Below are 25,816 nucleotides of genomic sequence, written 5' to 3' on the forward strand. Positions count from 1 at the left end.
TATTAGATTTAATCAGAACATAATGATAACATTTGCCAACCTCTGCTATGATGCCTGCTTTTCTGCTTCTACATTAACTTCTACATTTACATCAAAGGAGACTGTATTGTGTGTGCTGAAAACAAGTGTGACCACAGACCCAGGTTGTCTCTGCAGTGATGAAAGACCAAATACAAGCTTTTGTTTTGTCCAGAGACCACTCTCTAACCTCTGGTGGCATAGTTGAGGTCCACATCCCGGCAGGTCATAGTGACGACATCGGTGGGGCTGAAGATCATGGTGTCCATGATCTCCTCTCTCCTCGGAGGAGCCGAAGAACCGTCTGCGTCACAACGCTTATGAACGGCATCCACAGCCAGTTCACACTGCAGAAACACAACGATGACAAATAAGTCTAATCAACACACCTGATAACAAGCCGCATCAGTAACATCAGTGTAGCAGTCAGTAACAATACTGACCGGTAAACAGAGATGGGAGTGTTTTTATATTTGATCTCATTATAGCTAAGAATGAAACATTAAATACAGTAGAAATCCACACTCAGATTACAATACATCAGGATTTATTTCCTATATTTAATAAGAAGAGCTGGACTCCTTCTGGTCATTAAAATTCGTTTCTGTTGTCTTTTTTATACGATTTTCTACCCAATTCCACACGCTACTTAGCTACTCCCCCAATCGCATGATGCTACCAACGCTAGGAGGGTGAAGGCCGCACAGGCTTCCTCCAAGACCTGTGAAACCAGCCACCACTTCTTTTTGAACTGCCGCTCATGCAACGTCACGGGAGAGCCGAACATGCTCAGAGGAAAGCGCCAACCACCTGATATGTTACGTCAGCTAACAGACGCCTGCGCTGACTAGTATCGCATTGAGTGATGGGGGGCGAAGGGGGGCCATCCTACCCCCCCCAACGGACAGCTGTAGCATTACCAGGGATCAAACTTGCGATCTCCTGATAACAGGGCCAAAACTTAGATGGTTGCACCACTCGGGAGCCCCCCGTTGTGTTTTTTCCTGTTTAGAATGTGTAGTTGAACTCGACGCACCAGACATTTTTTGACATTTCTGAAAGCCAGAATTTGTTTTTTGCCCCCAAACTTTACTCTTCAACAGCAGCTTATATGGACCTGGTTTTGGCTTAAATCATCTTGTTAATCCACGATTTAACTCAGAAAACAAGTGTAGGTTCACTGGTGGTTTCGGATGGTAAATAAAATGCCTATATTTATGCTGCAGTTGGTGACTCCTGCTTCTTATCACCACCACTGAAAAGAAATTAGAGTACATGTTTCTCTGCAACAAACGATTTCACACCAAACAAATCTAAATGACTGTTTACATCGTAACGACTTAATTATGCAAAAATTAAAAAAAAACAATGGAATTCCCTTTTAACATTCTGCAGTAACATTTTATTTTTGATGCATTTATCTTTTCTAGTCGACTAATTATGTAAAATATAGTTTTGTAAATATGCTTCATATTGCCCTAGCTTTCTTCTTTCCCTCGGTTGCATCATTTCTGCTACCAGAAGCGGTCCAGGAAGCTGCAAGTGAAAACGTGGAGTGCATGTATTTTGTACATACTTCTTGTGGCATATTGCTTGCAGTAAGTGATAAAGAGAAGACTTGAAGAGTAAAAATCACTTGCTCGCATTTTACATGCTGGCGTTTAGCTGAAACGTGGCTCCAATACAGTAACGCTGGCAATGGCGCTTTTCATTTTAAAATAGTTCCAGGCGGCAGAAATTTAGATCTTTTTGTGAACTTCTGGAAATGCATCTCATTTCTAACTTGAGGATAACAGCTGTTTCTGCGGTCTCTGTGACAGTGATGAGTAGAACACAAAAAAACAAGAAACAAAAAGATGGGAATTGGATCAGGGTGAAAACAGCCAATAGCTGACGTTTTAAGTGTGCCTGGATCAGCTCAATCCCAATCCTGTGGATCAGATCAGGACATCCCTGCTTTGGTCACTTATTTGAAGACACTGGTCTGGCACCACTCAGCCATCACTGATCGACAATACTATTGTTTATTTAAAAAAATAATAATAATAAACAAACAAACAAACAAACAAAACAAGATGCTCTTAGTTGATCAACAATGCCTTTCTGCAAGATGCCCATCCCTGGGTCTCCTGAGTGGCACAACCATCTAAGCGTTGGCTCCATGGTGATGCCACAGCCGTCCTTGGCTGGGAGTCCAGGAGAGCACTGGCCTCTATCTCTGGATGGGTCCATCACTCAAAACGATGCGCTTCACAGGTCTCAGAGGAAGACTGTGCTAGACTTCACCCTCCTAGTGCTGGTAGTATTGTGTGATTTGGGGAGTCCTAACCAGCGGATGGAATCGGGAGCGACCCCCCCCCCTTACCCCATGTTACAAGGCAAACCGATGGACTTATTCAAGACTGAGAAACTTTCATATTGTTATTTGTGCAGTTTTTACATTAGTACTGACCCTTGAGCTGAGTGTCTTGAAGATACCCTCAAACACACTGCTGTTCTTCACACGGATGTCACACGTGGAACCCTTCACATACAGAGAGAATGAGTATTGGGAAAAGGTTTGGACAAAAGCCTCCATGAGTGTTAACGTGCCGGGACGGTTCACGGTTACTCACCACGACAGCCGTGAGGAAGTGGGTCATGCGGGCGTTGTTATAGACCCCATCAAATGCCTGCTGAGCAGAGGGAAAGCCAACAAGTTTAGGGATGTGTGATACCACCGATTTTCTATTCAATCTGATACTGAATAACACCAAGTCTTATATCCTGATAGCAAAACCGACAAACTTCCTACTTTTCACTTTTTCAGGATACAACACAAATTTAATAAAATACACACACCTTTCAGACATTTTGATCATTTTTAAATGATTGATTATCTAGAGGAAAAGCCAAGATCCAATTTACTGCACATATCTATCCATCTAGCCCTAATAAACAGGGTTTGCAGCCAAGCTGGAGCACCTGGACCCAAATCCAATGTTCAGAATATTCCTCCCACTCAATGTCAAAATAATTTCCAAAAAAGATAGCTTTTAACTACAGCAGCACAGGGCTGGGAAATCAGATTTTATTTTGAATTATGATTCAGACATCCGATGATTATGAAAACAAGATAATAGCTCAGGACTGTATTTTTCTCTAAGCTATTGGTAACTAGCAAAGATACTTTCTCTAGATTGACAAAGCACTTCTTGTAAGTCGCTCTGGATAAGCTGTAAATGTAAATAATAAAGATATTATGACTATTGTGCCGTATCCTGTTTCACAATGATGCTCTCGTTTTGTCTTGTGTTCAATTGAGCGCAACCCTTTCCTTCCGCCCCTCCCTAAATGCCCAAACTCCGCCAGGCTGTGGCATGTTTAGTTCAGCTCGAGCCAAGAAAACAGAATAAGAGTCTTTGGTCAATAAGAAAGGTGAAAACAATTCAGCTTTTCATTTCAGTTTCGAAGCACTTTGATTTCAAGGAGGGCAATAAGGAACAACAACAAATACTGTGCAAGACTCAAGGTGGCGTCTTGAGGTTTTTTTTTTTTTTTTTTTTTTTTGATAGTACATAAAATGTCTATACTTGCGTTGGAGACATTGGGACCCCTGGTTCCCATCACAGGTTCCTATCACACTGGGACCCCTGGTTCCCATCACAATTTCTCTGTAAAGAAATCTGAGGACGAACTAACCATTTCACACCAAACCAGTCTGAATGACTTTGTTTACATTGGAATTCCTGGAAAACCGGAATTCCCCTATAATATTCTGCAGTAAAATCACTTTATTTTTTGTGCTTAATGAACTACTTATATGTAATGTTTTATAGTTTTGTGAACATGTTTCGAATCACTCTAATCGCTTTCTCTCGGTTTTCCCTGCACCATTTCTGATTTCTGCAGTCCAGCCAGCTGCAAGTCAAAACACTGAATGAGTGTATTTAGTTAAAAAGTTTATTTTGTTTGTTTTAAGTTCTAGAAATGATGTTTGCCATAATCAAGCAGCTCTACCACACAGGCTCCAAAGCACAGAAGTGGGATTGGCTCTTCTTCAGTGTTGGCTACGTTAATGTCAGTACTTTAAAAGACATTTACAGTGCACTTTGTGTCAGTGTGTGGCAGGACTTACTGGAGAGGTGTGGAGAGGAGACTTCACAGAACGGTTCCTGTCAGAGAAGAAGTAGTTTCTGTCAGAAAGTCATCTAGCTAGCTAGCCGGGTTTAATATAATGGGAATGAAAACAGTTCATAAGTGATGAGTTTGTCAACAAAATGATCCCACTTGTATCCCGAAAGCTACGAAACTACAGATAAACTGCACTAGATAATCAACTCTCCTCAATAAGACAGAAAATAACATTAGTTAACCTCTTATTCTCCAGGGTATATTATGGTGTGACCATCTGAATTTACATGACCAAATGCATGAAATAATTGCAGTTTTTAAATTTATTTATTTATTTGTAAAAGCTCCCCTTAATTGAACAGAATGTGTGTTTTATGATCTACACATCACTATACGCTTACAATTTACAGGTGAAAGCCAAAAATCTCAGACGCTCTTTGTATTATTTTTATAAAAGTAATGTTTACAGAGCAGATCACTGAAAAGACGCCATCTGTTTATAGTTTATAGCCCAGATTTGGGGGAAAATGGGTCGACTTTCAGTAGAAAAACAAACTGAGTTCAGCTTCTTTTATTATAAGGGTTTAAAATAACATCACCATCTATTTGACTGGAAAGAAGACAGTTACAGCCTCATACGACGCCCAGCTACTGAATGGAGCTTATGAAATATGAAAGTTATGAAGGATATGACCAAGTGCGTTTTGGACCCACCGGTGGTTCCGAGGAGTTGAAGAGGCCACCTAACATTTTGAAAGATACTCTAACCAGCTAAGCTGCATGCTCCCTCAACGGCTGTTCGAATGTTTAAGAAATTCGCAGATAAACACCGCCGGAGCAGCAGCGCTGCCGCTGTTTATTAGCCAGCTTGTTGTGCTAAACAGTAAATAAGTGATAAATAAATATACACACGTACATAAACATGTCAGCCAGCAAGCGGATAACGCCCCCCTCTCCGAAGCCGCGAAAACACTACTCGCTCACACAGATTGGTCGAGCGCTGCGTCAATCAAACACAACGCGTTCCTATTTGCCGTTCATCATGTCCTAACAGAAGCCCCGCCCACTCCGCGGTGCACCGGTAGGCCTCTCCGGCGCGGGTGAATCCGCGGGCTTTCCTAATAGCGCTACCGCGCCCCCAAACACTCACCTGCCGGCTGGCGGCCTGCTTGCGGCGCCAGGCGTGGAGGGGCCGGGAGCGCCGTTAGCGGGTCTCCGGCCACCGGGGCCGCTTTGCGCCTTCAGCATGGGCGAGCCGGGGAGGGGAAAGATCCACACAGACGGAGCGGAGAGACGAGTCCGAGCGGCCACAGTGCGGTGCGGTGCAGAGCCGAACTCACAACTGCTGGAGAGAAAACAGCTTCATTACTACAGCCAGATAAAACCACCCGCCCCTGTCAGCGACCGCGCGTTATCTGAATCACATTTCGTGCACGGAATATGTATTTAGGACCGGACTGCTTCTCGAGGGTGGATGGGACAAATTGTTCGAATTTCCCCATTCCACCTTAAATGGTGCATCCGTTACTGGCCGCAACACTTAAGGTGGAACGGGGAAATTCCAATAAGAAGCTGACCAGCTTCGTCCCATCCACCCGGACCTCACAAACTCATCTTCGATTAAACTGGATTAAAGCGCCGACCATTTTCCACAGTCTCTGCGCCGCTATTTCAGTGTTTCTGTACAGAATCCAGTTGTCATTTATACTTGTCTACTATCCGCATGCAGGAAAAGGTGAACCACGTTAAGCGGCCGTTTCCCAGCACGGTTCCCGCCTCGTTAGCCCCTTTCCCCGCTGACCCACTCCACACTCGGCTGCAGCGTTAGCATGCTAAGCTAAACTGTCCACAGCACGGTTTTAAACGTTTTATTCTAATCGCTGATGAACGCGTCCACCTCTGTAATAGCCTTACCGCGTCTGTACAGAGTTTAGCTCCTTTCTCCTGCAGGTTTTAGGATGAAAGTCTACGACAAAACGAGAATAAAAACCAAACCCGGTCCGCCGGTAGGACCCGAGACTGGTGATGATGTCCGATTCGTGGACGAATCGGTTCCTTTGAATCGAATCAGTTCGTGTAAAGGGGTCTTTTGAATGAATCGGTCGAACCGATTCACTGGACTCGTACGGGATCGAACATAAAATAATGATCAGGTATACGCATCGATTACGTCAGTGTTAAAAGGGATTTCCACGTATTTTCAAAATTTCGGCATAATTCAGTCACTGAGAGCGTGGTAAAATAGTGGTAACTCTGAAAAAATACTTTTTCTTTGGAGACTATTTTGCGTCACAACTCCCTAAGTGTACAACAGCTTTTAAAAATATACATTGCAGGCAAAATCTGCATCTCAAAAACGTTAATAAAACAATGTATCTGACTTCAGACAGTGTATTCGTAACCATAAAATATAGTGACTTTCTGTGATGGAGCTTTTAGAGGTATTGAATTCTTTAGACGTCTGGTTCCTATCACCACCACTGTGAATAATTCTGACGTTTCTTCAGAATGGAGCGTTTCACACCAAACCACTCTGAGCGACTCTGTTTACATCTTAACTATTTAATTATGTGGAACTTTTGAAAAATTGGTGCAGTTCCCATTTAACGCTCGATCTTTTTTTCACTCCCTGCTCCTTCTATATTTCTTTTCTTTTATCTCAATTTTTTCTCTCAAAAAATTTGACTCTGGTGTATTTAGTGTGGTACATGCCCCACTTGTTCACTCACCCTAAAATTACAAGCCTTTTCGTGTTCGATTCATTGAAATGAGCGATTCGAAAGAGTCGGTTCGGTCAACTGAATCCCATATCCTGTCACTGCTCGCTAAGGAGGGTTCGTTATTATTATCCCGGTTGTTTTATGGATTAGAAACGAATAATTAATCACTGATATTACTGTTTCTACATGTCGCTTTTAATAATCGAGCTACAGCTCTTAAAACCTTTGTTGTCGTACGTGGAGGTTTTTTTTTCTGTGCGCCTCTACGGGCGTTATTACGGTCATTAGTTTATAGTAATGGTGGCGCCCTGCTTGCTTGGGAAAGAAGAGTCACAAGAAAATAACTGTAAAACATAAAATCTGAAGATAATTTTCAGCTAAAGTTAATATAAACACACTGAAACGACTCTGCGGGACGGCTGGAGAGTGATAACGCGACTGGATGTTCTGGTAAATTTGAACTTTTACTAGGTTCACGGAGCTGGAAAGTGCAATTGAAGTGGGACTGAGAACTCTGATCTGAGATCAGCTCTCAGTGGGTCACGTGGTTCCGTGTTAATGTGGTGTAAAGGGGGAAACTGATCTCAGATCAGGATTTACTCGGAGTTCGTCTGATACATGTGGGTCAGATTTTGACCTCAAAACGTCTAACAACAATGTAATAATGTCATAGTTATGCTTACAACACTAAGATTTGTGATTTTGTCTTCTGTCTGTTAGATAAGACTTTTATAGTGCTGTATAGTAACAGTAAATATGCTTGTGTATAAGCCATCTGGTACTGCTTTATGATAATCTTTAAGTCTTATGTAATATTTTGTAATAAACACAGTGCTAAAAGGGCCTCTTAGGCGAATGTTGCGCTCTGGAGCCCGTATTTACAGACTTTATGGGCACTATAATATAATTAAAGGGGATCTCCACTGATTTTACAAAATTTCTGCATAATTAAACGATTAAGATGTAAACAGCGGTTCAGAGCGGTTTAGTGAAAAACGTACCGTGTCAGAACTGTTCACAGTGGTGGTGATAGGAACCAGACGTCCACCTCTAAAAGCTCCCTCACAGAGAGTTACTACAAGAAATGGTTGTAAATTCACTGCCTGATGTCTCAGGCACCATTTTAGGTGGAACTGGAAAAATAAAAAACAAGAAGCTGAAAAAAGTCAAACACTGAGAGACATTTTATGAGAAACTGTTCTACATTTGAGGAAAAGATTCCTGCTGGAGATGTGAGAAAAGTGGCTATAGCTGTGGTAAAGCTTGAAGCAGAGCAAAGTACGCCTGCGCTTTCATTGTTTTTTTTTTTGGCCAATAGTAGTACATTAGCACATACTGAGACGTATTTACATCGTTAGATGGTGAAATGTAACTTCAAGAAAATGGACATAAAATGTTGTGGTTCCCAAGGTGGTTAAATTTTTGTTGAAACTTGACAAAATTTGGGCCACTGACCCCTGTTCTAGAGACTACTGGGGCACTGAAGCAACTGTTACATTTTTCATTTTGGCCAGAACATTCTTTTAATGTTTCTACTGGCTGCCAATTATCACGTTCCATGACTAACATTAAATTCTTTCTTTCTTTCTGTAGTTTTCCACCTTTCTGTATTATGACGCTTAAATCATAGCGAGCTTCATATGTTACGGCTACGGGGACTGCTCATCCAGCATCATTTCCTGTCCAATTGCTCTGCTCGAACTGCAAGTAGTGTTGCCTGCCGAGAATATGACGTTATCGTCGTGGGTGGTGGACATGCTGGCACAGAGGCAGCTGCTGCCGCAACCAGAATTGGGGCAGAAACACTGCTCATCACACAGAAAATTGAAACGATTGGTAAGTCAAGGGACAGTCAGATCAACAATATCACTCTATTACCCAGCACGCATTTCACAAATGTGTCATACAGTCCCTGTGGTGTCAACCAGTCAACTGCTAGCCAAGTCATGTTCTATAGGCTGCATTAAGATATTTGGCAGTCTGCCCCGAAAAATCCAAAGCAGTTGTAGTTTACTCATTTCTAGGTGTAAGTGTAATTCAACCAATTATATTCTTCTTTTTTTATTTCTCTCACAGGGGCTCTCTCATGCAACCCATCGTTGGGAGGAGTTGGGAAAGGTCAACTAGTAAAGGAGGTAGATGCTCTCGATGGACTGATGGGACGGGCTGGGGACTACGCTGGGGTTCACTTCTCCATCCTCAACCGCCGAAAGGGACCTGCTGTGTGGGGCCCCAGGGCACAGCTTGACCGTGGCCGCTACAAAGAATTCATACAGGTAGCTCTCTTTTGCGTTCAGCATACTGGAAATGCGGGTACTGCATAAACCTTTTCTTTGTTGTACTGAAAAAAGTCTGTTGGTGTGCCTCAGGGATATACTCTGGGGCCTGCTTTTATTAGACACAGACCGATCATTGTTTTTTAGGGCCAATGCTGACTGCCGATCATCTTTCAGCGCGATCAGCTGATAGTCGATATTGATTGAGGGTGGGGTTGGTCTGTTAAGGTCTATTCACACCAAGTATGATTTTTTTGGCTGAAAAAACAGATGCGGTTTTAACATCGTTTGAGCTCTTTTTGCTTTGCTTTTTGCTCATCTCATTAAAAAGGAGCAAATTGATGTAACATATGCTTCATGATTCATAACCTTTCAGCTCTTTGCCTGTAACATTTGCTTGTCATATATGATTTTGTGTTGTGCTCTGAGACGCCGCCGAAGAGGGAAGCGAGCTGGTGTACACGTGCGCCTTCGCACACGGGGGCCGCGCACGCCCCTACCTGGGATTTTCCTCTCCAACGTCTGCTCACTCTCCAATAAAATGGACGAGATAGCGCTGCTGATGAGAAGAAATAGCGACTTTTCCTCCTCTAGTGTGTTGTGCTTCACCGAGACGTGGTTGAACACACAGTTCACTGTGCGCTCCATCTTGAGGGATTCCAGCTCCTCCGCGCGGACAGACAACGGGAACTTGCCGGAGGTAAAACGAAAGGTGGATGAGTCTGTTTCTATATCAACAACGCCTGGTGCTCCGATGTGACAGTGATTTCCCAACACTGCTCTCCTTCTCTGGAATACATTTTCATTAACTGTAAGCCGTTCTACGCTCCATGTGAGTTTTCTTCATTTATTCTGGCCGCTATTTACATTCCACCGAACGCCGACGTGCACGAAGCTGAGTGTGCTCTGGCGGACCAGATTATGGACGTGGAGCGGTTTTTACCGGACTCCCTTGTTATAATCCTCGGAGATTTTAACAAAGGGAAACTTAGTCATGAACTACCGAAATACAAACAGTTTGTCACATGCCCGACCAGAGAGGGGAACACGTTGGATCACTGTTACACTACAGTGAGTGGTGCTTACCGTGCTGTGCCCCGTGCGGCTTTAGGACTCTCAGATCATGACATGGTTCACCTGATCCCCGCGTACAGACAGAGACTAAAGCTCTCTAAACCTGGCGTGAGGACACGACAGTGTCCAGTGGACCAGTGAAGCTGTGGAGGAGCTACGCACGTGTTTGGACACCACAGACTGGGAGTTCAAGGCTTCTACAGACAGCTTAGATGAATACACAGATACCGTGACTTCATATATACATTTCTGTGAAGACAGCATCATCCCATCACGCTCCAGAATCACTTTTAATAATGATAAACCCTGGTTCACACCAAAACTCAGACAGCTTCGCCAGCAGAAAGAGGTTGCTTTCAGAGAGGGAGACAGAGTCAGTTACAGAGGTGCAAAGTATGAATTTAGCAGGGAGGTGTTAAAGGCTAAATCCAAGTGCAATGCTCGTCTGAAGCAGCGGTTCTGTGCTAACGACTCTGCCACTGTATGGAGGGGGCTGAAAGAGATCACCAACTATAGGCCCAGAGCACCTCATAGTTCAGAAGATTTCAAACTGGCTAACGACCTTAACGACTTCTATTCACGTTTTGAAGTCATGGACTCACACCCCCCATCCTCCACCCCCCACACCACAATACACTCAACCACTTTGGATTGCCCATCTGCCCCCTCTGCCCTCTCAGTCCAAGAGGAGGATGTGAACAGGCTGTTTAAGAGGCTAAATCCACACAAGGCTTCGGGCCCTGACTCCGTGTCCTCTGCCACCTTGAGACACTGTGCTGATGAGCTGGCCCCAGTCTTCACGGGAATCTTCAACTCTTCCCTGGAGTCATGCCATGTCCCAGCCTGTTTCAAGTCCTCCATCATTGTCCCTGTCCCCAAGAAACCACACGCCACAGGACTTAATGACTACAGGCCTGTGGCCCTGACGTCCGTAGTCATGAAGACCTTTGAATGTCTGGTTTTATCCCACCTCAAGTCCATCACCGACCCCCTTCTGGACCCCCTGCAGTTTGCCTACAGAGCCAACAGGTCCGTAGATGATGCCATAAACCTGGCCCTCCACTTCATCCTGCAGCATCTGGACTCCCCAAGAACCTACGCTAGGATCCTGTTTGTGGACTTCAGCTCTGCATTCAATACTATCCTTCCCACTCTGCTCCAGGACAAGCTCTCTCTGCTCCATGTGCCCGACTCCACCTGCAGGTGGATCACAGACTTCCTCACGGACCGCAGTCAGCAAGTACAGCTGGGGAAGATTGTCTCGGACACGCAGACTTTAAGCACAGGATCTCCTCAGGGCTGTGTACTTTCCCCTCTGCTCTTCTCCCTGTACACCAACTGCTGCACCTCCATCCATGACTCTGTCAAACTGTTTAAGTTTGCGGACGACACCACCCTCATTGGACTCATCTCAGACGGTGATGAGTCTGCCTACAGGAAGGAGGTGGACCGGCTGGTGACCTGGTGCAGCAACAGCAACTTGGTGCTCAATGCCCAGAAGACAGTGGAGATGACTGTGGACTTCAGGAAAGCCACAAGCCCCCTGCCCCCCCTTATCCTTACCGACACCCCCATCACCACTGTGGACTGTTACCGGTTCCTTGGCACCACCATCACCCAGGACCTCAAGTGGGAGCTGAACATCAGCTCCCTCATCAAGAAGGCCCAGCAGAGGATGTACTTTCTGTGGCAGCTGAGGAAAGCCAAACTGCCAGCCCAGCTGATGGTACAGTTCTAAACGGCCATCATCGAGTCCATCCTCAGCTCCTCCATCACAGTGTGGTATACTGGGGCCACTGCCAGGGACAGACAAAGGCTGCAGCGCATTGTGCGCTCCGCTGAGAAGGTGATAGGCTGCAGCCTCCCATCTCTCCAAGACCTGTACGTCTCCAGGACTGTGGGGAGAGCGGATCGGATTATAGCAGACCCTTCTCACCCCGCACGCGGACTATTTGATCCACTCCCCTCGGGCAGGAGGCTTCGGTCCATTCGGACCAGAACCTCCTGCCACAGGAACAGTTTCTTCCCCTCTGCCATTGGACTCAAGAACAATATATAATCACGTCACTTACCTCTTTATAGAGCTTTGACTTTAACGCATTGGTTAAGGCAGAGAATTATCGACTGCTCACAAATTTGGGTTAAAATTCTGATACATAGCCGATCGTTCCATCTGTATTGTTTTGTTGTTTTTATCCTTCTATTCCTTTCTTAGTTGGAGTTGTTGAACATGCCCAGACTGACTGTCATTGAGGGATCTGTGGAAGGTCTGCTAGTGTCCACCGCTGACCCAGAACAGCCAGGAAAACACACAGTGACTGGAGTTCGCCTAGGTGAGGAATCACCCCTCAATTCTGGGTGCATATTCAGTACGTACATACAGCCATTCATGCCCTTTCTTTTTTGTTTTTCTCTTAGCTGATGGAGGCAATGAAATCCTCTCCAGTTCAGTCATTCTCACTACTGGCACATTCCTCTCCGGTTCTCTCTTCATGGGCAAGACCACTTCTCCAGGGGGGAGGATGGGCGAACCTCCCTCTTGCTCTGGACTGACCCACAGTCTGAGAGAGATACTTGGATTAAAGCTCGGCCGCCTGAAGACCGGGACGCCCCCTCGAATCGTCAAAGAGACGGTCGACTTTTCCCTCGCACATCTTCACCTGCCCGACTTACGACCGACTCCGTTTAGCTTCATCAACACGCACACACACTGCAAGGTAAAGATCATACATTCAGACAAGTAGCATCATTGGAGCTGGGAGAGATTTATTCTTTAAAATTGCTGATCTGTCTTTTTCATATCCCGATGAATGATGCTGTTAATATTTAAGAAAAAAGTCACTCACTAAGGACAGGGTTCCAGTTTACGATCTGGTGCACAAATTGATTGTGTACTTGTTTGGTATCCAAATCTAGAAGAGTAAAATTAGCTCAAGTTTAAATACTCGCCACTGTGTTAATTCACCTGCTATTAGGTCACCATTATCATAAAACATCTGATGTGTTTCAAATAATGCATTTCTACTTTTTTCCATTATTTATTAGCCTTTTTTGTAGAAGTTTTGATAGTTTATAGTGCCCCTGCTGCATGTCTCAGTCCACACTTGCATGTGCATATTTCAAAAGTTAGTAAAAGTCAGTCAGTGACTCAGTAACAAACATTGATTCCTGTAGGATGCTCTGCTGAGCAGTCCAATTAAAAAATTCATGGCTGATAGGACTAATTTTAACAATTATGACTTTATAACATGGCCACATGGTGATGTTGAATAGTGTCTTGCCATACACACTGATGGTCAAACATGTTGAGCTTGAATGTCTTTGAAAGAAACACCGTCCACTTAGCAAAAACCTTGCTTTGCAGTGAATCTCATGATTGCATTTGTCCATTGCATTCAGTCTAGCTCAGATTCTTGTGTTTATTCTTGGTGTTTTTACATTTTCCTTTATTTGCGTTACTTACAGTTTTTTTTAAAGATATTTTTCCACACATTCAAAGTTTGGTCTTAGACGTGGGTTGCATTTTCTGTTTCTCACAATCTAAATAATTCCAAATTTCACAAATTTAGATGAATAACACCTCACTCCACATGTCAGATGTCCAGTTTAGGTGTTCTAGCTCCTTTTCTCAGTGAGGGCTTCTTGACAGCTATGCATCCGTTCAGACCCATAGTGCTGAGTTGTCTTCTCACTGTGGAAGGATGTATTTGAATTTTTTCAGATCTGAGAGTGGAGCTTGGTTTTCTCCTCTGTCTCAGAGATGAAAGCTTGCTGGGGACAATTTTGGCAGACAGTTTTCTAAACTCCAGTTTTAGAAACGTTCTCCTTCCTTATGCAAGTGGGTTATCATATGTTTAGGCCCAATTCCATTCTCTATTTTACCCCTACCTCTTGTTAGTGTCACCTTGCCCCTTGGAACTGAGTTACAAGAGGTAGTAGTTGAATTTAGTGCTGGGGCGAGGGGTGAATGGGATTGGGCCATAATCTCCTCATAACAAATACCTCAGTGCCTGGAGATAAAATAAATGTTAGTGAAAGAAATGGCCTTGTACCTGTAATTAAACAACAAACTTTTGATCACTTAAACAAAAGTGTTATATCTTTTGTTTGACAGCCTGAGGAGCAGATCCCCTGCCATCTGACATACACAACCCCTGGGGTCGACAGAGTGGTCAGAGAAAGTCTGCACATGAACTCACACATACAACAGGACACCAAAGGACCCAGGTACTCTCAACACCATTGCATGATAAACCTTCTACCAGATTTAGGTAGCATAGTTAGACATCCACCTAACTGCATGTCTTTCTCCCCTCCACCCCACTCAGGTACTGTCCTTCCATAGAATCAAGGGTGTTGCGCTTTCCAGGTCGACAGCACCAGGTGTGGCTGGAGCCGGAGGGTTTGAACTCTGACCTCCTGTACCCTCAGGGTTTGTCTATGACCATGCCCCTGGAGATGCAGCTCCGCCTCATCCGAGAGATCCCCGCCCTGCAGCGGGCAGATATTCACACACCAGGTAACACAGGATCCCACATTAGGAGGCATGAGCTGAAAGAGTGAGATTTCAACCTGATCTGATTGTACCTTTTCGGCAGGTTACGGGGTTCAGTATGACTTTGTCTGCCCAACGCAGCTCTTCCCATGGCTGCAGCTGAAAAGCATTCAGGGTCTCTTCCTCGCCGGTCAGATTAACGGGACCACAGGCTACGAGGAGGCAGCAGCCCAGGTAAACAAGATGCAGCTTTACGATTATCTGTCCGTTATGCTTTCTGCAGTTTCCTTTTACTTTGTCCACCATCATTCAAAGTTCAGTCTGTGCAAGGAATTCTTTTATGGCATATTGAAACAAAAGAGCTTATATCACCCCCTACACTTCCTATAATGTACTGCAATCTGTCAAATTGACCACATGCATTGTATGAACATTACAGAGCACTAGTTTTTGTTAGCTTTTGTTATATTATTAATGTGATGATATTGTCAATGATTAATGGACTTTGTTGACAGCCCTAAACACAGCATCCCCTAAAGACAGAAGGAGCTGTCCAATGAAAACCATGTATCTTTTTTGTTGATTTTTTTTAGTTTTTACATCATTTCAACTTCCCAGCTGTCCTTTACATTATGTAAACATTTCATGATGAATGGACCAATAGAAATGCTCTAAAATAACTTGGAACAATATTTCTTTACACTGACTTAAATTGAAAGGTATGAGTGTTTTTGCCTTCTCCTGTAAAGTGCATATTTTGGAGATGCTTTTTTTCCACTGGGCAGTGACAATATGCTAAATGTCAATATTTGCCTGATAATTTGGTTCATGTACTGAGTCAGATTAGATTGGTTTAAGCTTTGTCACCTGAACATTTTAATTTTATTTATTAATTCCAATGCTAGCAGGCAGTAGTTGGCCTATTCCAAAAACCTCAGCCAAGTTTCCTCGGGTCATATTTTATAATCAGTTATTATCAAAACCATATGAATACATCCACATCCAAACATGAATTCATAAATCTGACACGCCTTTCTATCCCTTCAGGGCCTGTGGGCAGGCATAAACGCTGGTAGGACTGCCCTCTCGATGCCCCCTCTATCTCTTTCGCGCACTGAGAGCTATATCGGTGTTCTGATCGACGACCTGGTGGGGCACGGGGTTACAGAGCCGTACCGCATGTTCACAAGCCGGGCTGAGTTCAGAACATCACTCAGACCAGACAACGCTGACCTTCGCCTTACGCCCAAAGGTGCGCTGAAAAGTGGGCAATACCTCACGGTGCATAATTTAGACCAGTAATGATGTACTCTATATTATCATACTGCCCAACCCTAGTGAGTACATTACAGTAACTCTATAAAGCTGTTTTTTCATTCCCATGAAAAACCACAAACTGTTAGCTTTCCTCGCTAACAAACGCTCCTTTTTAATGAAAGGAATAACAATCAGAAGCAGAGCCTGACATAACAATACCTTCAGAATCAAGTCGTCATGACTGATTCCTGTATGAAGTGAATCTCCCATGTTGGTATCTTAAAAGGCAATTAACTCATCCCCACTGCTACTCAAAGAATCTGTTTTTCCTTCCTTATCCGTCTTCTTCCTGCAGTTTCAGAGTGTTTAGCCAAAATCCGTTTGCCATTGTTGTGAAGATCTCACTATGTTGTAAATCGTATCCATTTTTTTCATCCGAAAAATTATACTTGGTGTTAATAGGCCTTTAGACAGAAATGGCCAAAAACATTCATGTGAATCGGCATTAGCTTAGTGCTAATATACGTATAGAACACTGTAGGAGCGCTAGTAGAGATTATATTATGTAGGTCTACACACTTCTATGAGACATTTCTATGAGACATTCAGAGGTCTTACAATGTCAACAGTCTTGACCAGCTGTTATCTTATGCAGTCAAAGAGGAGAGAAAGGGAGGCCATGAATTATTAGTGTTAGCTTAGTGGTTCCCAAACTTTTACTTTTTGTTTTTGACATATATGGCCTGAATTGAAGGCCTAGCTCCAACTGGCACGATTCACAACTGAAAGTAAGGGTGAATCAGGAAAAAAATGGTGTAAAACTTCATTAAATTTGGGACTGGTACTAGCATACATGCTAATAGCAACAGAACTAACTACCTAGCTAGCGCTCATTACCTTAGCACACTTATGCTAATTATTAAAACACCAATTAACACATAAACATGGCATTCTAGTGGTCAAGTAATAGTGCCTGGTGAACGTTTTTAGGACAAATTAACTAACCTGTGTTTGGTCTTTTTCCTTAGTGTTAGTTTTAGCTGTAAATGTTGGAAATCTAGAGGAGAATTTGCAGTAAAATATTATTCAGAGTGGATCTCTCCATTTTGTTGTTTGTGTTTATTGTTTTGTTTGATTTATATTCTTATGTGATCCCCCCCTTAAATTACACCCATTCAGGCCTGAATTGATCTGTTTAATGTGGTTTCTTTCAGGTTTCGAGGAGATTGGTTGTGTGTCCTCACCCCGTTACCTGGAGGCCGTCCGAGTGAGGCAGGGCCTGAGTGAGGCTCTCTCTGCCCTGAAGTCCATCACAATGTCGCCCTCTCGCTGGAAAGAGAAACTGAGGGATGCTTGCATCAGTGAGACCAAAAGCACTCTTATCAGGTCAGTAAATCGGGGAAGTTTGAGATATCATGATGAATTGCATGGTTTCCCAATGAACCATAATCAGCTCAAACTGCTCTAAGGTCAGAAAAAAAACCCTATAAAAAAAAAAAAAAAAATTAGCATCATCAATAAATCTATTTTCCACACACTGACCAGGGTCCTCTCTGTGTGGAGTTTGCATGTTCTCCCCGTGTCTGCGTGGGTTTCCTCCGGGTTCTCCGGTTTCCTCCCACAGTCCAAAGACATGCAGTCAGGCCAATTGGACATGCTAAACTGCCCCTAGGTGTGAGTGTGTGAGTGACTGTCTGTGTCTGTGTGTCTGCCCTGCGATGGACAGGCGACCTGTCCAGGGTGTATCCTGCCTTCCGCCCGAAGACTGCTGGGATAGGCTCCAGCTCCCCCCCGCGACCCTGACGGAGAAGCGGCTTAGAAAATGGATGGATGGATGGATGATTTGATCCCTGGTGGAGGTCACTGAGGTAGTTGGTAAGCTCCTCAGTGGCAAGGCACCAGGGGTATATGAGATTCGTCCAGAGCAATATTGCATGGACCTCGGGAACAGTACCCTTGGACTAGCAGACTGGGGTGGTGGTCCCTATTTTTAAAAAGGGGGACTGGAGGGTGTGTGCCAACTATCGGGGTATCACACTGCTCAGCCTCCCTGGGAAAGTCTATGCAAAGCTGCTGGAAAGGAGACTCCGACTGATAGTTGATCCTCAGATTGAGGAGGAACAATGCGGATTCCATCCCGGACATGGAGCAATGGACCAGCTTTTCACCCCCTCACAGATTGTTGAGGGGGCATGGGAGTTTGCCAACCCAGTCTACATGTGTTTTGTGGACTTGGAGAAGGCTTATGACCGTGTTCCTCGAGATATCTTGTGGGAGGTCCTCCGGGAGTATGGGGTGCCGGGCTACTTCTCTGGGCCATCCAATCTCTGTACTCCCTGAGTGCATATGTACATGTATACGCATAATGTATATAGCTGTGTCTGTATACTCGGCATTAAGTCAGACTCTTTCAGTGTTAGTGTTGGACTCTGCCTGTGCCCTGTCTCCACTCGTGCTTGTGATATTCATGGACAGAGTGGCAGGGCGTAGCCGGGGTCAGGAGGGTATTATGTGTGGAGGCTGGAGGGTAGCCTCTCTGCTATTTGCAGATGATGTTGTTTTGGCTGAATCACATGGATGCCTCCAGAGCTCGCTGGAGTGGTTTATAGCTGAGTGTAAAGCGGTTGGTGTGCAGATCAGCACCTCCATGTCTGAGTCCATGGTCTTAGCCCAGAAATGGCATGCCCACTCCAGGTAAGGGGAAAGGACCTGCCCCAGGTGGAGGAGTTTAAGTATCTTGGGGTCTTGTTCACGAGTGACGGGAAGAGGAATCGTGAGATCGGCCACAGGCTGGGAAGGTGGCAACAGTAATGCGGTCACTGTACTGGACTGTAGTGGTGAAGAGGGAGCTGAGCCAAAAGGTGAAGCTCTCTTGTTTACCGGTCAATCTACATCCCGAGCCTCACCTATTGTCATGAGCAGTGGGTAATGACCGAAAGAACGAGATTGCGAATAAAAGCGGCGGAAATGAGCTTTCTTCGTCGGGTGGCAGGCTACATGCTATTTGATAGAGTGAGGAGCTTGGTCATCCAGGAGGAGCTCAGAGTAGAGCAACTACTCCTCCGCATTGAGAGGAGCCAGCTGAGGTGGTCCAGGCATCTGATCCGGATGCCACCTGGACGCCTTCCGGTGGGGGTGTTCCAGGCACGGCCTACCGGGACAAGACCCCGTGGTTGTCCTAGGACCCACTGGAAGGATTATATCTCCAAGTTGGCCTGGGAGCGGCTTGGGGTCCCCGGGAATGAGCTGGAGGAAGTTGCGGGGTACAGGGTCATCTGGGATTCTCTGCTCTCTCAACTGCTACCGCGAACCTATCTGGACAACGATGATGATGATAATGATACCTTGAACAAATGTCTAAATATTGAACTATGTCTAATGTTCTATCTTTTGTTTTCAAAGTGGAGAAGAGATGCTGCAGTATAAAGACGTCTCTTTCGATATGGTGGCCTCGGCTTTTCCAGAGATCCTTTCACCGTATCTGGAGTTTTCTGAGAGGATAAAAATTGAAGGTAAATGTTTCCGCCAACACAGCTGACTCAAACCTCCTTGAGCATCTTGGACCTGAATTAGTTGAATTAGCACAGGACTGCAAATGGTTTTAACCCAGTACGACATTTAACCCATACAAGAACATGCTTCTACTTCTTTGAATAGGGAGAAACCTGTAAAACTGAAACCAAAAGCCATATTCATGTTTCAAATACATATTTGAAATCACTGATTAAATCTGACAAAAATAGGTTTTGCGTTTGGCTTGAATAACACGCAAAAACACGATTTGGCAGCTTGTTCTGGCTTCTGCACTTGAGCAGATCTCCACAGCAAGGGGGTTAAACGGCAAGCTGATTGGCTTGAAGGGCAGGATTCCTTATAAACACACGCCATGTTAATCGTTATCATGGTTTTTACAGCATGTTAATCGTTTCCCATTCGTATTTCAACCAGTGGCCTTTATAACATCTCTGCTAATACTTCACTACAATCACAAACAAAATCAAGTCTGAAAATGAAACTAACTGACTTTAAATTAAATTGAGTGTAAATGTTACATGAATGAATTTTTTGCATACACCAGAGTCATTTGGCAAACCCCTCAGGGTACACAGTTTGGGGAACCACTGTTATAGTGTAGTGGATAACACCACTGCCCATTCCAACTGGGGTTCGATCCTCTGTCTAGACAAGCCCATCACAATATATACATCAGAGTCCATGGGCAAGACTCCTAATGCTACATTCACCTACCTATTCACACTGTAAAGGCTCATTTATACTCTGTACATACGAAAATAAATATGTCTTTCAAATGGTGTAACCGTCACTGCCCACATACATTCATATCCTTTATGTTGGCATGGTGTTAAGCAATACATCCACTAGAGGGCAGTCCAGAATTAAAAGTATCTCACAACAACAAACACGGCAAGCGATGGAGGGGGTCGTAATCAGAGAAGTTGTAGAGAGGACAATTCCCGCTCTGCAGTGTCTTCCGGTTTTCTCAGACACTAGAGGGCGCTCCCGATTGAGTCCAAAATGAATGGGCTGATATGGGGCATTTGAGCAAAATCATAGTTTATAAATGTTTAAACATTTTAATGTAAAAGAATACATTTATTTCCTGAACACAGAACAGCATAAAACATTTTAACACTGCTGTTATATTTTTAAGAGCTTTTAAACTCAAGTTATAGGAGTTTAAAACAGCGCCCTGTGTACATCCATGACGTCAGTGAGCGTGAACAGCCAATGAGCTGCTCCGTTCGCCAATCAATCATCACTCTCTAGCAGTAAAGCCCGCCCCCTGCTGGCCTAAACCAGTTTGCTGTAGAATAAAGGAAACATACAGGTGAGATTTCTTTGTTGTTGTTTTTTTTTTTGTGAAACACATCCTTCTACTGTCTAAAATTAGATAGTTCTGGGCGAGTGATTAGAAACTATTTTAGCATCTCGTTTTTAGCCGTTGAGTTCCATTCACTGCCATTCATTGAGGACTCCCTCGTGGGCACCCTCTGCTGTTCCATCCATCCATCCATCCCTCCATTTTCTAAGCCGCTTCTCCGTCAGGGTCGCGGGCCCTCTGCTGTTTAGAAGTCCTATTTTTGATATAATGGGAGGAATAGGGAGTGGCCAGGCTCTTCATAAACCGGCTATGGTCGTAATAACGTACCCACTACAAAAGAGGTGATAGAGGCGGCATTAAATGCGGAGGTGGTCTGTGAGGTCACTGGATACTTTGCAACGTGGGCAAATAATTTTTTTCACTTAATTTGCCAATGAGAGAAATTGACGTGTCTCACTTTAACTATTGGCTACATTGCCCCCCGCAGTTTTCAGTGGTACTGCTCCATTTCATCCATATCCGTAAGCTTTCAGAGAACATGCACAAACACCGATGAAATGAATTGAGACTAGGGACAGAAGGTTCCGTCTGTATCTGTATTTAACGTTGAGCGTAAATGAGCCTCAAGTCTTTCTGGATAACAGCATCAGCAAGTTATCTGCTTCCAACTTTGTGGCAGTAGTTTGGAGAAGAGCCTTTCCTGTTCCAGTAAGACTGAGCCCCCGTGCACAAAGTGAGCTCCATAAAGACATGGTTTGACATGCTTGGTGTGGATGAACTCCAGTGGCCTGCACAGAACCCTGACCTCTACCCCACTGAACACCTCAGGGATGAAATGGAATATCGATAGTGAGCCAGGCCTTCTTGTCCAACATCAGTGCCTGACTTCACAAATGCTCTTTTGACTGAAAGGGCACGAATTCTAACAAACGCACTCCAAAATCTTGTGTAAAGCTTCCCAGAAAAGTGGAGAATGTCACAGTAGCAAAGGAGGGTCAACTCCATATTAATGGCCATACTTTCGGAATGGAATATCTAACTAGCCTATATAGGTGTGATGGTCAGGTGACCACACAGTTTTAGTCAAGAAAATCAGAAAAGTATGTTGTGATGTAATTTTTCATGCTGATAACACATCACCTCTAGTTTAAAATGGCTTTATTCACATATCAGAGACATTTGTGTTGTTCTCCTTTAGCCGTGTACCGACCACACTGTGAAAAACAGCAGAGGGAGATGGAGAGAATGCGAGAGGAGGAGAGTCTGTCTCTGTGCCCAGATATCGACTATTTCTCTCTTCCTGTGTCCCTCTCTGATGAGGTTCGAGAGATACTGGACAGAGTGCGGCCAAGTACGGTGAGCAAATGCACATTTTTAAGTGTAAATTAGCTCAGAACAAACGTTCTTCACAAGTAAAATTATTAGATTTAATTTTGGCTTCTTGAACAGATTAAATCCCAAATTCGAACTGCATTCTATCTGGGAGTTCCTCAAGATCTGACCTCAAGATCTGACCACAAGAATTAGCGAAATTCTAATGTTTTAGCATCAGGGAAGAAAAGGTAATTGTGCGCTTTTGTGTAAGGGTTGTTATACACCAAACGCAATGCAAATTAACAATGGAAAAATGCATAATATTCTGACGAAGTTTTTCACATCAAAATGCTCCAGACGTGCCACATTTTTGGGGAAAATAGCTGAACACAACATCTATCAAAAAGTCCTTGCCTCATGAATGGGATAACCTGTGGCACTTTGCTGAATACTTTTGACAGAAGCCAAAGGAGAAGTTTCTCTGCCTCATTCAGGAGCTGAAACGTTCCGAACTCTTTCACTCGCAGCTCAGATCTCTGTAATTCTGTTTGATGCAACTCCAAATGGGACGATTATCTTCAAGTGCAAATTTATATTGTTTGTTCCTCCCAGAATGGTGACACTGGACAGGCTACTTTCCATTTTTAGAAAAATGAAAATAATGCAAAGAGCTTTGTGGCTTCATTCAAAACCTGGAACTTTGACTGCTTCCTCATATTACTCGGATCTTCAGAGTCTTCTTTCAACTGCTTTCAGAGATTTTAATCCTTTTACAAAAAAGTTCCAGTTTCAGGGACACAGGCAGTCTGCCATCTCCATTGTCGCCATGGCAACACTAGAAAGGACTGTTATTGATCAGCAAGTTCGGCTGGGTCTGAAATGTACATGCTATGTTCTCATTCATTATTCTGAGGCAGGAAGACATCCAGCCGTGTCCCAATCAAATGTTATAAAACGTTGCCTGCTGAGATTCCTCTGTTTTTTGAATGCGTTGTTGATGTGTCCTTTGCTGCCTCACATTTCCAATAATCCTTTGTGTCAATGTTGATGCAGATAGGAAAAATAGCAGGAAACGGCAGCACTGACACAGTGGAGGAGAGAGACTGGTGTGTGTACAAATACTTTTTGTTTTGGTTATAAAAAGTTCTGCACACTAGCTTTCTTAAGGTAAAATATGCTAATGTCTAATGTTAACAGTTAGCAGTGAGCTGTCATATCCTGGCAGTGGTGCAGTGTATCAGTGCATTTAAAGCATGTCTCAAAGACCATTCAGTTGCAGGGACCGTCATCACAATGCTGCCTTCTAAGGCACCGACTCATGAGACAGCATAGGCGTGAAAGGCAGCTGCCTTCAGTTATGGACGCAGCTATTACATAACTATGAGCCACAGCTGGACAAACGGCATTTCAGTCTAATTTAATCAGAGGTGGCCAAAGTACACAAATCATGTAGTTGAGTTAAAGTAGAGACACCCAAGGTAAAATATTACTCCAGTAAAAGTAGAAGTCCTTACTCTAGACCTCAACTTGAGTAAAAGTACACAAGTATTTGCCTTCAAATGTACTTAAGTATCGAAAGTAAAAGTACTAAAAGATTCATTATGGCTCTGATGTCCTGTTATCATTTTTGAAACAAGACTCGCTTCATGAACTCATTTTAGGTGAAAATACTCCAGTGTCTCTCTTGGTAAACCAGTCTTTTAATAGAACGTCATTAATTAGTGACGCTGACGTCTATTAAAATGATCATAAGAACAAAACACTGAAGGTAAACAGTTTCCATCAGGGAGAACTGAGTGGCTCTGAAATCACTTTTTACACACAAGCAAAGTTTCAGTTTAAGATTACTTTGTAACTTAGTTACAAGTTTAATAAAAACTGGCTTTAAACTCAGGATCACAAAGAAGTTTTCCTTTACTGTGTTGATCTGTAGGCCTCTGTTCATAAACATAAACTAACTGAAACTAATTTACTATAAAATGAAAGTGCTTGTATGAATTCAGAAAAAAAGAAACGTGCCAGTCACGACTGCAGGTGTGGACATATTTCTATATTGTGATCTATTTACACAAAGTTAGGTTAGTTCATCATTTAGGTGACGTATGTGCTCCCATATTTTTACACTGCTGCACTGACGTTGAACCGTATGCTGCACTGGGTCGGTATGACCAACAGGTCAAAACAAGCTCAGAACAAAGTGACCGCTGTGCCCTGATTGGTGTTCTTGCTTTGCGCTTCTTTTGTTTTGACATGTTACTTTTTTATACACACAGAAACCAAAAGGAACAACAGATTTCTCAAAATGTAGTGGAGGAAAAAGGAAGATATTTGACTTTGAAATGTAGTGGAGTGAAAGTAAAAAGTCACCCAAAATGGAAATACTTAAGCAAAGTACAGATACAGAAAAAAACTACTTAAGTACAGTAACGAATTACATTTACTTAGTTACTGTCCACCACTGGATTTAATGTCCATTTTAGGACACTGTCCAGATCTAAGCTGGTTTTCTCTATGAGAAAAATTATAATGTCTGTTTGTTCCTCAGCTGGGAGCAGCTATGCGCCTGCAGGGAGTCACTCCAGCAGCCATCGTCCACCTCCTGAACTACGTGACAAGAACAGGGCGCAGGAGCAGAGCGCAAAGAGACGCAGACCGACAGACAAAGACTCCAGACTGCAAGCATCGACCTCAGACTGACCAACAAGCAGAATCAAATCAAAATCAAGAAGCAGGCATTGTGGTCCAGAATTAGCTTTTAGAGACGGCAGCTTCTGAACACTGTTACAAACAATAAAGGAGAATCTACACGAGTGTATCATGTAAAAGTATGTATTTTGCAAAATAAAAATAAGTTATTAAAAAACTGTACATGCTCAGAATGAGGTAGATAATTAGCTAACAGTGAACAACACTCAGAAGAAGCACATTCTCATAGTTTTACCAAAGCTACTCTCCATCTAACTCTCCTGCCCCTCTTGTGAAAAAAGCAAACGGGAATTTCCACTCGGGTTGGGGTTCACCTCTGGGGGCTTCTGGGTAAACGGTGGCGTCAGAGAAAATCACCTCCGTGGTCACAGGCAGAGGAGAAGCGACAGGACACTGGGGAGAAAGAATAAAGTCCATTTTTATTTGTCAGAAATGACGTGAGCAAGTCTATTAAAAGTTACTTAACTCGACATAGTTTGAGGTAAATGTGTGATGATTTAGACATTCAGTTAGCACAATGCTAATTGGTGGGTATAAGCTTCCATAACTTGTTAGCTATATTAGCCTTTTAGTTCCACTGCAGAATGTAAAGAACCAAACGTTTTGGCCGATCCACTACATTTGGGGTGATACTGCTTAAATAAGAGTTGCACATACTGACTGTTTTTGACATTTGAATTATTGAGTACATTAACATTGTTAGAAATGGACACAATCAGCTTTAATTTAGGTTCCATCTGAAAGTGATGTAGAACAAGCAAATTTCTAAGGACTGTTGTAGTGGCAAACATCGGGGTCCAAGCACTATATGCCATTATGGAGCCAGTAGAACACGAGTGGCCTCGATTTCTAAGAGATGTGGGGTCTCAAAGGCCTTTTAGCCGTGGTATGATATGCAAGAGTTGTTGAATTAAATTGTTAAAATAAATTAACTAAATTTAAATTAAAAGTTTAAAATCACTACAATGTTCTTTAAGGAACCGTGCCACTAGACTCAGTG

General features: G+C 43.5%; 3 protein-coding genes across 8 annotated transcripts in view; 1 reads left to right on the forward strand and 2 right to left on the reverse strand.

Annotated features, from left to right (window-relative positions):
- LOC108411013 (ataxin-2-like protein) overlaps positions 1–6,174 on the reverse strand; it is a 25,792-nt gene extending 19,618 nt beyond the window's left edge. Inside the window, exons 1-6 of one of the 3 annotated variants that reach the window (XM_037544255.1) lie at positions 6,046–6,174; positions 5,282–5,473; positions 4,136–4,172; positions 2,634–2,690; positions 2,471–2,542; positions 209–365 (exon numbers count right to left, since the gene is read on the reverse strand). In XM_037544255.1, the coding sequence (XP_037400152.1) occupies positions 209–365; positions 2,471–2,542; positions 2,634–2,690; positions 4,136–4,172; positions 5,282–5,379 (421 nt within the window). In that variant the 5' untranslated portion in view covers positions 5,380–5,473; positions 6,046–6,174. Of the gene's footprint in view, positions 1–208; positions 366–2,470; positions 2,543–2,633; positions 2,694–4,135; positions 4,173–5,281; positions 5,477–6,045 lie in introns of all 3 variants that reach the window. The other 2 variants (XM_017682378.2, XM_017682377.2) reach the window with 2 other exon arrangements.
- Positions 6,175–6,939: 765 nt separating this feature from the next.
- On the forward strand, positions 6,940–24,978 carry mto1 (mitochondrial tRNA translation optimization 1). The gene is made up of 13 exons (XM_017682361.2): positions 6,940–7,301; positions 8,445–8,687; positions 8,928–9,127; positions 12,417–12,534; positions 12,620–12,918; positions 14,316–14,428; positions 14,530–14,720; positions 14,800–14,930; positions 15,744–15,948; positions 17,168–17,339; positions 19,356–19,465; positions 21,995–22,152; positions 24,656–24,978. The coding sequence occupies exons 2-13, from the start codon at positions 8,492–8,494 to the stop codon at positions 24,860–24,862; spliced, it is 2,100 nt and encodes a 699-aa protein (XP_017537850.2). The 5' UTR covers positions 6,940–7,301; positions 8,445–8,491; the 3' UTR covers positions 24,863–24,978.
- Positions 24,924–25,816, reverse strand: part of LOC108411007 (tectonic-3) — a 37,995-nt gene continuing 37,102 nt past the window's right edge. For all 4 annotated transcript variants that reach the window (XM_017682364.2, XM_017682362.2, XM_017682365.2 and 1 more), the window contains one exon: positions 24,924–25,209. In XM_017682364.2, the coding sequence (XP_017537853.2) occupies positions 25,057–25,209 (153 nt within the window). In that variant the 3' untranslated portion in view covers positions 24,924–25,056. The remainder of the gene's footprint in view (positions 25,210–25,816) is intronic.

The sequence above is a fragment of the Pygocentrus nattereri genome, chromosome 13, assembly GCF_015220715.1.
Source record: "Pygocentrus nattereri isolate fPygNat1 chromosome 13, fPygNat1.pri, whole genome shotgun sequence".
Taxonomy (NCBI): domain Eukaryota; kingdom Metazoa; phylum Chordata; class Actinopteri; order Characiformes; family Serrasalmidae; genus Pygocentrus; species Pygocentrus nattereri.

Coding starts and splice junctions, on each gene's coding strand:
- mto1 (XM_017682361.2), top strand. CDS start 8,492: ATGTTACGGCTACGGGGACTGCTCATCCAGCATCATTTCCTGTCCAAT. Junction 14,721..14,799: donor GGCAGATATTCACACACCAG/GTAACACAGGAT, acceptor CCTTTTCGGCAG/GTTACGGGGTTCAGTATGAC. Junction 19,466..21,994: donor TGAGAGGATAAAAATTGAAG/GTAAATGTTTCC, acceptor GTTCTCCTTTAG/CCGTGTACCGACCACACTGT.